At 43.2% G+C, this 13065-nt stretch overlaps 1 protein-coding gene across 1 annotated transcript in view; it reads right to left on the bottom strand.

Moving 5' to 3' along the window:
- Positions 1–1340: 1340 nt before the first annotated feature.
- RAB40B (RAB40B, member RAS oncogene family) overlaps positions 1341–13065 on the bottom strand; it is a 289872-nt gene continuing 278147 nt past the window's right edge. Inside the window, exon 7 of the mRNA XM_069200358.1 lies at positions 1341–2490. Within this exon, the coding sequence (XP_069056459.1) occupies positions 2219–2490 (272 nt within the window). The 3' untranslated portion in view covers positions 1341–2218. The remainder of the gene's footprint in view (positions 2491–13065) is intronic.

The raw sequence follows: 13065 nt of genomic DNA, 5'->3' as shown, positions 1-13065 counted from the left end.
TACGTCGTATCCCTCCCATCTGACACCTATCATTCATAACCCAGACTTTCTACCGGGCAGGGTTGATCCAACATTCCACACATGGAACTTGAGGTTTTTTCCCAGGCTAAGTGATAGACACTTTAAATGCGGACAGTTGACCCACAGCAAGAAATCGCTAAGATATTGTACCATTGTAATACTTGAAAGTGTTGTGCTGTGAAAGAATGAGTAATGCCAATAAAAATATAGTGGAAAAAGTGCACTTTTGAGCATATGCCTAAGTAGGATTAACCAAAAGCTGCAGACTGCACTGCAAAGACACCATCTTTCATTCCCTTTTTTGCACTTAGGACTTCATCCTGAAATCCTTATTTGAAAGCATCTTGTTTTAGGATACATGGAACCACAGTATCTACTGTATTATCAGGAATTGCTTGACCATGGCAAGCAGCTAGAAATTCCGGGGAATATTTTGTTGTGCACCCATGAATTCCTTGAGAGAATGCTGTTATTAACCAAAACCATCTTTTCTGTCTGCCCCATTTTAACAAGGTTTTTGAATTTATTTCTGACAATTAGTTAAGATCACAGATACCCCACGTCTAATCTATGTGTTAAACCTGCCTAACTGGGAGTAGCATGCGGAGCAAGAATTTGAGAAATGTTGTTTAAAATTGCAAAGACTGACCACAACTCTTTTTTGTCAGTTCATCTTACTGCCACATCGTATTCTCAACCTCATACTTTATTATGAAATACTACATGTATCCCAACTTTCCTGAAAACAATAAAACATTTATCTCATTTTGCCTGCATAAAACTTTGTTCTCCATTCTTTTTCATGTTATAAAATACTGCATATACTCGAAGAAAGATAAAACATTTATCTCATTTTGTTGGTTTTCAATTTTGTTTTCTGTTTACCGTATTGTGAATACTATTACCACTAAAAGCATGAAAATCTTATCTGGTTGATTGTAGATGATATCAAGTAAAAACAACCATTTGTCAGTGTAATTACAGTAGGACTACGCTCAGCTAGGGAAAAGATTTGAGTTACTTCTACATTTGTCACGAGTAGGTTGGTTAGATGATACAAGACATTGTGTAGTTACATCACACCCCTAGACAGAATAGTTTCAGTAATTCAGTGTTTGATTGCAGTGGGAATTCAAGTGTATTTCCATCATTTTCAAGGCGCCTTTTGTCTGTGATGTTTAGGGGGTCTTTTGCATGCTGCAAAAATCAGTATTCTACTAAAGACCAAACTCTGGCTGGTAGGTTCTCAAACCCTAATTAAAATGTAATGTGCAAGACTGAGTTAATGAGGCGATACACCATTCTAAAAAAGGAATACATTTTGGTCATAAACATTTATTTTTAAATAATAGTGTTCTCTCTTATAAAACAACTCTTAAATCACATTCTTTTGACTGTTCCAATGTTAATATATATGAAAACATTCACATTACAGCAGATGTCTTTGGCATTTACTTTCCATTTCAACCTGGCAACCTTTCAAACATCCTGATAGAAAATAAAGTCAAATTACAGAAAATAAGCATATAAATCACAGATTAATCCCATAGGTATTAAATAACATAGCAAAACGGTATCAAACAACCTGCTTCATACACAAATCTGATAGATTCATTAATATATGCATAAAATCCTTGATACGCGCCAACAGCTTATTCAAATGAGTGCATCAAAAGATACAGAAGTGAACATTAACCAAAATGTAGAAACGACTACTGTAACATCACTCAGAGTTGTGCTACCATACCTGTACAGCTGAACAATGTATACAATACATTGTGTTATAAAATATTTGTCACATCCATTTCTTTACAAATGGATTCATCTTGATTACACACATCTCAATCATTAGTGTAAGTCCATATTCATCTTTTTCCAAAAGTTCATGTAATCAAGTCTCCAAAACTGCAAACAGTTCTTTTTACAAGCACACATCTAAAACAAGGTTTCATGCAAAAAATGCCTATATACTTACTTAAAACAGCAATGTTTTAAATTGTTTTAATTGTACTGAATGTTTCTATCCATTCTTAAGCAGCATAATTGTCAAGAGCAACCTCAAAACCAAGCTCGACCTCTCCACTTCTTGTGTGCAGTTTTATTACACAGTTTGCTCCCCCTCAAATCCTCTCACTCTGACATGGGATCTTATTTTCTATGACGCCATAAAAAATTCCACTTGGCCTTGCCATCAGAGCTATGTTATTTTACAACTGTTGCGTGTACAGTCTTTTGGTGGGCTCTGTGGTGGACGGATGATCTTCACTTTTTTTAAACTATTCCTTTTGTTACTGTTATTGGCAGTAAGGGAATATGAGCGTCCATGCATCATCCTGGCATTCAGGCCATTGGCCATGGAGAAAGACTTGAGATGGCTTCTTAAGGCAACCGGAAGCGGGAGCTTGTCGACCAGATGAACAGGGGTACAAGAAACAATAGCGCGACAGCAGAGATCTTGCAAGTTCAGTACTGTAGAAGAAAAACAGAGAAAATGACATGACTATCTGAAAATAGGTAATAAAATAATATCTTATTTTAGAGTGTGTATACATATGCACTTTACAGAGACCACTAACAAACAATTTCAAACAGCACATAGCAGTGAACAAGATAAAGGCACACAGAATGGTGATTTAGTTATGGCAGGTGTAGGAAAGTACCCTCTTTCTGGCATGGTTACCCCCACATTTTGCCTGCTCTCAGTATGCTTTGACTCTTTTCACTGGGATCCTGCTAATCAGGCCCCTAATTATTGTGCTCTCTCCTTTTAAATTTGGTTGCTTAGGAATTTGCGCATCCCACAATTGGCATACTGGTGCCTCCATATAAGTAGCTAATATATGGTACTTAGATACCCAGGACATTGGGGCGCCAGGGGTTTCCCATGGGCTGCAGCATATATTGTGCCACCCATGGAAGCACATGCAAAATGTGTCTGCAGGCCTGCCACTGCAGCCTGTGTGAAAAGGTGCATGCACCCTTTCACCACAGGCCACTGCACCAGGTCACTGTAAGTCACCCCTATGGTAGGCCCCCCAGGCCCAGAGGGCAGGGTGCAGGTACCTGTGGATGAGGGTACCCCTGCATAAGCAGAAGTGCCCCTATGATCTCCAGCTCAATTACACTGGACTTCGTAAGTGCAGGGAAGCCATTTTACCCGTGTACTGGACAAAGGACACTCACTCCTTAAAGGAAACCGAGCTGCATTTCAACAACAACAACAAAAAAGTTTTCTTTTCAGTTTATTCCAGAGTAGGCAGTGGTCCGTGGGTCCCTCTGCAAATGGGTTTACACCAATTTGATATTGGTGGTAACTGCGATTGATTTGCGACTGCATTGACGGTCACAAAACAATCATACATGGGCCTGCGAGGCACAATTAGGAAGGGATGCCCTATGAACTCCCCTTCCTAATTGCAAGATGAATCCCTATTTTGTATGTCGGTAACAGGATACCGACTCGCAAAACAGGGATTGTACATTGTACTATGCCACTTTGCAATCTCGAACAGCAAACTTCACCTTTTGCGACTGCAAAATTACTTTGTACTTCAGGCCCCAAATGTACTACGAATTCCCAAAGACTTCCTTTTCAGTTTCTCACGTGGAAAGGTGTTATTTCTTGGCAAAATGGTAGGAAGCGTTTTTTGGACTCCTCTTATTGGCCATTACTCTAGTAGGTAAATATAATCCATTTTCCACCAACTACAGAATTCCACTGCCACAGGGTACACATTTGCCTTTTTCAATAGTCCAAACTGCATATATCTTACTAACAAATCACAGCACCACTGAAACCTGCTATGGTAGACAGGGAAGGTCAGTGAAAACCAAAAAAAGAAATAGCAGGCTTGGAGATTTACAGCTGTTGGTAACTAATGTATAGCTTTCCTAATGTGGCATATGTAGCTTTTCACTCTCTGGGGTTCCTCCCATAGTAGTCTTGGGAGTTGATGTGCTGCATAGGTTATACCATACAACAATATTCCACTCCACTCTCCCTCCTCAAAAGGTACGAAGTCTGTGAAGTTTAAAGGTTTGATCGTCTCATTAAATGGAAATGGGCAGTCAACAAAGGACCAGCTTTGGGATTTAGCCTTAAAGTAGCTGTGTCCTCAATAATTTAAGCAGAACCCGTAGAAAATGCCTTGGATTCATTGATTTTCCTGTCAGAGGCAGTAGCCATTGAACAACATTATTTTCAAAGCTAGGTCTGCAAGGCTTTTATCAGAAGCCTATAAGCAGGCTTTGTAGGGAAACCTAGTACCCTAATCCATGCAGAAATGAAAATGTAACTTTAGCAGCTGGAAATAAGGTGCTTTGGTTATATCTTGCAGCCTTAAATATCTGACAAGAAAAATGAAGAAACATGTCTTCAAGATCCTCATTAACGAAGTTCAATGCAGAGCTATATCTCAAAATATGATGCATGCTCTGCATGCATATGTTACACATTTTACAAGGCGTGACTAATGGTGAATGTGGAATACATGTGCACAATTTTTCCCATTTATCTGTTACCTTTTAAGTTTTTTTTAGCACTTGTGGGAATTGCCAGGGTTGTGGCATATGAGTAATCATGGAAACCATATTTAAAATGTGTTGAATATTCATCAATGTGTTACAGTGAGTATTCACAAAAAAAGGCAAATGTATTTCTTAAACGTTTCACGAACGAGTCAGGAATAAATGCTGATCAAAATAATAAATGCGCATTGATAATCTCAATTTGCTGAGGTGTAGGAGAAAGACATGATACTCAGTTTAGGGAAAATATTTAATCTCAAAAGAAAAAGAATAAAAATTACAAATATTTTTATTACATTTTATAGCATTAAATGTATCTTTTTATGTGGTTAGAAAAATATATGCAAGTAGGGTTTGACAGACAAGAGTAACTATGTTTTATACCATTCATTTATTCTCGTTATAAGTGTGAGTTGCATGTGCACAGTAGGAAAGTGTCATAAAAAAACAAACTATGTAACAGTCATATAGTGTACGTTACAAATTTTCATGAAGTGCCCAAAATATTCCTGTTTGTTGAGAAGGCATAAAGATGGCATTATTACCTGGAACTAACTTGTTTTGTTATTTGGAGGTAAAAGTAATCTGTTGACTTTCATACAAGTGGCTATTTTAAACGTCATATTTTAAATCTGAGCCTCAGTCCCGAAATCCTATTAATTTACTGATTACTCAGTCTATGCTGCTCACATAACCACATCTTTTAGCACTTGACAAATACACAGGGTTTAACTGAAATCGTGCTTTGAAGACATGATCTTCTGTTGAGAAGCAGATAATACATTGAAGCTATGTGTGAAGTGAAAGAACCACGAGGACAAGCAGAAAAGATGGTTTATTGCTGATGTAGAACACTGGTGAAACAAATAAATCCAAGTGGAATATATACCTCTAGAATATTTCCTCCAACAAACTCTGCCTGACCACCCACTAAGACTCCACAGTACATGGGCTCCTGTATTTTCCTTTAACATTCGGAGCGTTGACTAAAAGAACATGGATGCTGCACGGTTTTAAATGGCCCACTCCCAACGGAGCAAGGGCTCTCTGTACAGTGGAGCCAGGACGTCACTTCCCTTTGTTTAAAAAAAAATCATTTTCAGTGGTACGGGCTGCACTTCAAAGCGATTCAAATGTAAGCAATTATATTGTAAGTAAAGCTGCTGATCACATTTCTTTATAATTCCTTTCGAACACAAATCAGCTTAATCGTTACATTAAATTACTTTTGCCTTATTAACGTACAATTTATTTTACTAATGCCTACTGCATTCATCAATTAAATATGCTGGGGGAGCTTGACGGCTTACTTATGGCAGAAAAGCCGCTTACTGAAGAGTGCACTCCTGTTCGAGTTAAAAGTTTTCATACAGTTTATATAATCCGACGAAATGACTTTTTTGTGGAGCTCATGGCCTTTACTCTCTCTTTTATTATCCTTTTTACGTCTGATTTAACAACGCACCTGTCCTCAGAAATTATGATTAGCCTAAAGAAAGGCTTTAAGAAGCGCTACTAGGACAGAGGCTTTAGCTCCGTCCAGATGTTGGTAGCCAGGAGTACGTTTTATTGGGCAGATGTGTTTCCACAAAACAAGTGGGTGCCCTCCAAGCAGCTGTGATAATTGTGTTTGTTTATCCAGCTGATTTAGCAGACAGACAGGCAGAAATCTTTATATGGCCTACTTAGCCATAAAAGCTTAAACCTGTGCGTACATAACAATAAAACATTATTCTGTCGAGAAAACACGATAAAACAGCAAACAGGTTACCTAAAAATAATTAAAAATTAAAATCGACCTATAAAAATCCTGCATGGGACGCAACTTGCAATGCAGAGGGGGTTATCTGTTCGTATCAATCTTCTAGGTTGTAGTGCGCTCTTGGTAAAGGTCAAGACAGCGTAATATGTCTATTGTAGAAATTCTTTGTAGAAACTCCATTGCGGGCAAAAACTGTTCAAAACCAGCCTGACACAGTAAGAGTCTTAAAAAACAGATCTGGGACTTGAATACAAAGAGCAAAATAAAATAAAATGGTTAGTGCTTTGTTTAGAAGTATGAGGACAGTGGCATGGTGGTAAATCATGTTTCCATGTATATTGGAGAGAGAAAGCTACTTTGAAATGTAAAAGATTTAATCTGAAAAGGGTTAAGTAAAAACGATAGGAAGGATTCTCAAGCCAGGACCAGTACGTTTAGCACTGGCTGTGACAATGGGAACATATACCTCCACCTTCTTCAAATTCAGCATGTTACATAATCTTTCATTTGTATAAATGTATGCATAATGGGCTTTCACAATATCCTTTGTGTCCCCCTTAATTGATGTAGGTTGTGTAAAAACTTTAGGAAGGCCTATTGTGCAGAAATCTGTTTTTACATATGCCAGCCAGGGTATCTTATTCATGTTTTGTAAAGATAAACATTCTACAATATACTTTCCTACCAAACCTGCTTCTATATTCAGCCACCATTTGACCCCTAAAAGAAGAGGGGCAATTTTTACCTGGTCCTCTACAAAGGGTAAACCTAACTTCATGGCAGATAAAATTTGCAGTGTTTTTAGGAACTGCCGCTAACCTGTGTGCAAAACCATTCTCGATATGCTGCAATGCTTTACCATTCTGGTATCCCAAAAGGCAAACCCCATGAACCACAGCCGAAATACACTTTGACTTAAACAAAGTGATATCTCTGGCAATAGTTTACGTTTTAAGGTCTTTGAAAACAGCTTGAGTATTTCTACCCATTTATTGGGATTTCATTAAGATGCGTGCTTTCCAGATTAAATTGGAACTAAAAGTAATACACATATAGTTAAAATCTTTTGCCCTTTTAAGCATAAATCACCCCCATTCCAAGGGGCTTAGTTTTTGTATTTGTGGGCCCGCATCATGTAAGATTTGGACTAATTTACTTTTAAGTCCAGCCCCTCCATATACTCTGTAAAATGCTCCAGTAATACGTGTAAACTACTGGGTGTGCGGGCGAGCAAGACCGCATCATCTGCGTATAGAAGTTTAGGAAGTATAGGAAATAACTGCTCACCCATCTTTGGTACATCTATCCATGCTTTTAGAAGGTGTTTGATTATACCATTAATATATACCAGGAACAAAAAAGGGGCTAGGATACAGCCCTATCTTACCCCACTGTGGGATTCTATCTGTGAGGTTAGATCCAACTGCGGACCTTAATCTTTACATCATAGTGCAGGCGTTTTAACAGGGAAAGAAGATCTAATTCAAACCCCATCTTCTGCATTGTTATCCAGGGTTTTTCCCCTGTTAACTAGATCAAACACATTTGAAAGATCTATAAAAGCCACTTGAATGACCCCCCCTTCCCCCCTTCCCCTCTTTTGCCTGTACGTATCTATTAATAATAAAGTGCAAATTTAGGGATTGCTCTATGGTGCCAATGCCTGGTCTAAACCCGAACTGCACAGGAGTCAAGATCTTGTTCTCCTTGGCCCAGGTTTCTAGGCGAGCCAGGATTATCTGCTTCAGGACATTAGCAGTAGCACGGATCAAAAAGATTGGCCTGTAACAGCTCAGTGATCATGTATCCCCTTTTTTAAAGATGGGGACAGGAATAGCAGAACTCCATGATTGCAGTATCTTACTCTCCACTGCACTTCTCAGAACATTGGTTAAAATCGGTCCCCACAGATGAATATCTGATTTGAAAAGGTCCACTGGGACCTCATCAGGACCGGGGGCTCTCCCAAGAGCTGAAAGGTTCAAAGCCCTGACTATGTCATCCAATGCAATAGATGGGGCTAGAGGCATTACGGGTAAGTCTACAAAAGGAGTCCCAAAATGGCCTTCCTGAGGTTTACCCTGCCAGGGAAAGGCTGTCGGAAGGGGTGCTCTGGGGCCCCCATGCACAGCCCCATTGCGCATTTCACTGACCGATTTATGGGCAGTGATATGCGCGACGGGTGCTGCTGCACCCGCCGCACTGCTACATTGACAATGGTTCCAGGTGGAGCTGTCAGCAATGTCCAGGCCCAACACTGTTTCCGCCCGCCAGCCAAGCGGAATGCTGTTTATTAGGCCGGCGGGGTCCTCCACGGGCTGGCGGTCTGTGTTTAGACCGCCAGCCTGAACTCGGCGGGAAATCCCGCCGAGTTCATAATGAGGCCCATAGTGTGCAGGGATTCCCCAGATGCTTCACAGAGACTGAAATAGATAATACTAATGCCCTATTTGTGGTAATGTGGTCGAGCAGTTAGGCTTATCAGAGGGTAGTGTTAAGCATTTGTTGTACATACATAAGCAAATAGAAGAAACACACACTCAATGACTTGATACCAGACCAATAGGATTTTATTTAGAAAAATATGTTTTGTTAATTTACTTCTAGAACCACAAGATTCAGTTTGTAGGTAAGTATATAAAATGAAAAGTACTTTGCATATAAATCATCAGGACTTTGAATAGAATCAACAATGTATACAGTTTTCTTTAAAATGGCAAAAAGCTAATTCAAAAGTGGACACTGCATTTTTCAACAGTTCCTGGGGGAAGAAGATAGTACAGTTTTACAGGTAAGTATTCAACTTACAGTTTTTATCTCCGGGGTTTAGGTAGTCCGCTATTGGTGGTTCAAGTTAACCCCAAACACCCACCACCAGCAACACGGGGCCGTCTGGGTGCAAAGGTCAAAGAGAAACCAAATTAACGTGGGCTCCTATGGAGACAGGGGGCACTCCGGTTCCGGTCTGCTTGCAGGTAAGTATCCGTGCTGTGGGAGGGCAGACCAGGGGGATTTAGAGGAGCACTGGAGGGTCCCTAAGTAGGCATCAATCCCACACCCCAGCGGCACTGGGGCGGCAGGGTGCAGGGTGCAAACAGGGCATCGGGTTTCCAATGAAACTCTATAAGAGGATCCCGGGGGGCACTCAAGACCTGCAGGTAAGGTACAGCGGGCTCCTCGGGCAAACCACTGTCTGGATAGTGAGGAGGGCTGCCTGCTGGATGATGCTGCACCGGGGGTCGGTTTCTCCTAGGCCTGGGGGCTGTGGGTGCAGTGGTTCTTCAGACGTCCGTTATCTTCATCCGGGGTCGTCGCGGTCAGGGGGACCCTTGGGATTCGCTCTGCAGGCTTCATCGTGGAGGGGTGGAGAGGTCAACCTAGGAAGGGCACTTGCTAGCAATCGCCTGGGGACCCTCTCTTGCTGGGTGAACCACCTGAACACAGCCCGTGGGTGTCGGGTGCACTGGGTCAAGACTCACGCTTCTGGAGTGAGGTGAGAGTCCTTTGTTGTTGATTTCTTCAGACAGAGCCGCCGTCCTCTGGAGTTCTTAGTCCGCTTTGGGAGCAGGGCAGTCCTCTGGAGTAGGCAAATGTCGCTGTTCTCACTGGACGCATCGCTGGTATTTTTGCAGGTTCTCTGAAGCAGTAGACAGGCCGGTAGGGCTAGGGCCACAGCAGTTGTCGTCTCCCTTCTTCTCTGCTGTGGGTTTGAGCTTAGCAGTCCTTCTTGTTGTTGTAGGTCGTCAGGAATCTGGTGAGCTGGGTTCAGGGAGGCCCTTAAATCCTATATTTAGGGGCGTGTTAGGGGGTCAGAGGGCAGTAGTCAATGGCTACTGTCCCTGAGGGTGGCACACCCTCCTTGGGCCCACTCCTTTTGGAGAGGAGTGCACATTCCAATCCCTATTGGTCCCTATCCTCCAAACCAAGATGGAGGATTCTGCAGGGAGGGGGTCACCTCAGCTCTGAACACCTTAGGGGTGTGGTCCTGTCTGGGGTGGTCACACCTTCCTGTTTACCCTAATTTTCCCGCCTGACTTGCCACCAAAAGTGGGCTTTGTCCGTTTGTCCTGGAAGGGGGGGGGGGCGAGGTCGGACATCTCCACTAGCTGGAGTGCCCTGGGGAATTGTAACCCGAGGCTTGAGCCTTTGAGGCTTACCGCCAGGTGTTTCAGTTCCTGCAGGGGGAGGTGTGAAGCACCTCTACCCAGTACAGGCTTTGTTTCAGACCACAGAGTGCACAAAGGCACTCACTCCACGTGGTCAGAAACTCGTCTGAAAGTGTCAGGTTGGCACAGACTGATCAGACCTCCACTAGCAGTTGGGCTAACATACAGAGGGCATCTCTAAGATGCCCTCTGTGTGCATTTTCCAATAAATCCCACACTGGCATCAGTGTGGGTTTATTGTGCTGAGAAGTTTGATAAAACTTCCCAGTATTCAGTGAAGCCATTATGTTGCTGTGGAGTTCGTAATGACAAACTCCCAGACCATATACTGAATATGGCTACACTGCACTTACAATGTCTTAGAATGTACTTAGACACTGTAGGGGCATATTGCTTATGCAGCTATGCCCTCACCTGTGGTATGGTGCACCCTGCCTTAGGGCTGTAAGGCCTGTTAGAGGGGTGACTTACCTCTGCCACAAGCAGTGGTTTGTGGGCAAGGCACCCTGAGAGGAGTGCCATGTTGACTTTGGCTTTTTCTCCCACCAGCACACACAAGCTGCAAGGCAGTGTGCATGGGCTGAGTGAGGAGACCCCCTGGGTAGCATAATACATGTAGCCCTTAGAAACCTTCCCTGGCCACAGGGCCCTTGGTACCATGGGTACCTTTTAGAAGGGACTTAACTATGTGCCAGGGTGTGCCAACTGTGGAAACAAAGGTACAGTTTTAGGAAAAGAACACTGGTGCTGGGGCCTGGTTAGCAGGTTCCCAGCATGCTTTCAATCAAAGTTGGCATCCACACTGGGCAAAAAGTTTGTGTGTGGGGGGCGGTAACTATGTCAACAGTGGCACTTTCCTACACAACCCCCCCAAACGGAAGAGGATGAGACCAAGCTTTCCCAAGAGAGTCTTCATAGTCTAAGTGGAAGAACCTGGAAAGTCCATCTGCATTGGCATGGGCAGTCCCAGGTCTGTGTTCCGCTACAAAGTCCATTCCCTTTAGGGATAAGTACCACCTCAAAACTTTAGGGTTCTCACCTTTCATTGGCATAAGCCATCTGAGAGGTCTGTGGTCAGTTTGAACAACAAACAAGTATGGCCTCAGCTTTTTCAGGGACCAAACCACAGCAAAGGCCTCCCTCTCAATGGCACTCCAATGCTGCTCCCTGGTGAGTAACCTCCTGCTAATGAAAGCAACAGGCTGGTCACGGCCATCGTCATTGGTTTGAGACAGGACTGCTCCTATCCCATGTTCAGAGGCATCAGTCTGCATAATGAGTTGCTTAGAATAATTTGGAGCTTTTAGAACTCGTGCTGAGCACATTGCTTCGTTCAGGGTGTCAAAGGCCTTTTGACGGTCAAGGGTCCAGTTTACCTTCTTTGGAATCTTCTGAGGTCAGCTCAGTTAGGGGAGTCACAATGGACCCACATCCCTTCACAACCCCCCTGTAGTGCCCAGTCAAGCCAAGGAATGCCATGACTTGAGTTTGAGTTTTTGAAGCTTCCCAGTCCAGAATTGTCTGACCTTGGGTTGTAAAGGTTAGACATGGCCCCCACCTACAAAGTGGCCCAAGTATACAACTGTGCCCTGTCCTATCTGGCATTCTGATGCTTTGATAGAGGCCTGCTGTTTAAAAGGCCTGCAAAACCTTCCCCAGGTGAACCAGGTGATCCTGCCAGCTAGAGCTAAAGACAGCAATATCATCTAGATTTGCCGCAATAAAGGACTACAAACCCGCAATGACTTGCTTCACCAACCTTTGGAAGGTGGCAGGGGCAATCTTTAAGCCAAAGGGCATAACAGTGAACGCCCATCAGGTAAAGAGGATGCTGTCTTTTCTGTGGCTCCAGGTGCCATTCTAATTTGCCAGTACCCTGCAGTTAAGTCAAAGGTACTTAGAAATATGACTGCACCTAACTTGTCAATTAATTAATCTCCTCTGGGTATGGGGTGTGTAGCTGTCTTAGTGACAGAATTGAGTCCTCTGTAGTCCACACAGAACCTCATTTCTCTCATGCCATCTTTGGTATGAGGTTTGGGGACCAAGACCACTGGGCTAGCCCAGGGACTGTCAAACTGCTCTAATACCCCTAACTCCAGCATCTACACTACTCTGCGGTGTAACTCAGATGTCCGCAAAAGAAGCGGGCAACCTGCGTTTTTTTAGGGTACTCATTTCGTCTTCCACGCTGGACAATCTGGATTCCGCCTCTGTGATCCTTGCTGTGGCATTGCGCAGATCTTGACGCACCAGGGCCACGTCCACTCTGACCTCCCCAATTTTAGTCTCAACTGCTGTTTGGGTGGAATGTATGGCCTGAAGGATGGTGGTCACATCTTGTGGAGGCAGGGTCTTCCCTCCCATCCCTCTCCCTTACCAGCAGAGGTCGAGCCCGTGCCCATGATAAACTGGCCTATGCGCATTTGCGCTGATGTTGATCAGGCCGGTTTCTCCTTGCCCATTGTGGCCCATTGTGGCCCTCAGCTGGTTCACAGCCCGTTATAACCAAGGCAAGTATTTAGGGGCTCCAATGTCCGTCACTCCTGGGCCCAGCACAAGTCTATATGGGGCTCCACTACCAAGCTC

The sequence above is a fragment of the Pleurodeles waltl genome, chromosome 7 (genome assembly GCF_031143425.1).
Source record: "Pleurodeles waltl isolate 20211129_DDA chromosome 7, aPleWal1.hap1.20221129, whole genome shotgun sequence".
Classification (NCBI taxonomy): Eukaryota; Metazoa; Chordata; class Amphibia; order Caudata; family Salamandridae; genus Pleurodeles; species Pleurodeles waltl.
Note: the sequence above shows the minus strand (reverse complement) of the source record. Positions and strands in the feature narration are given on the sequence as shown.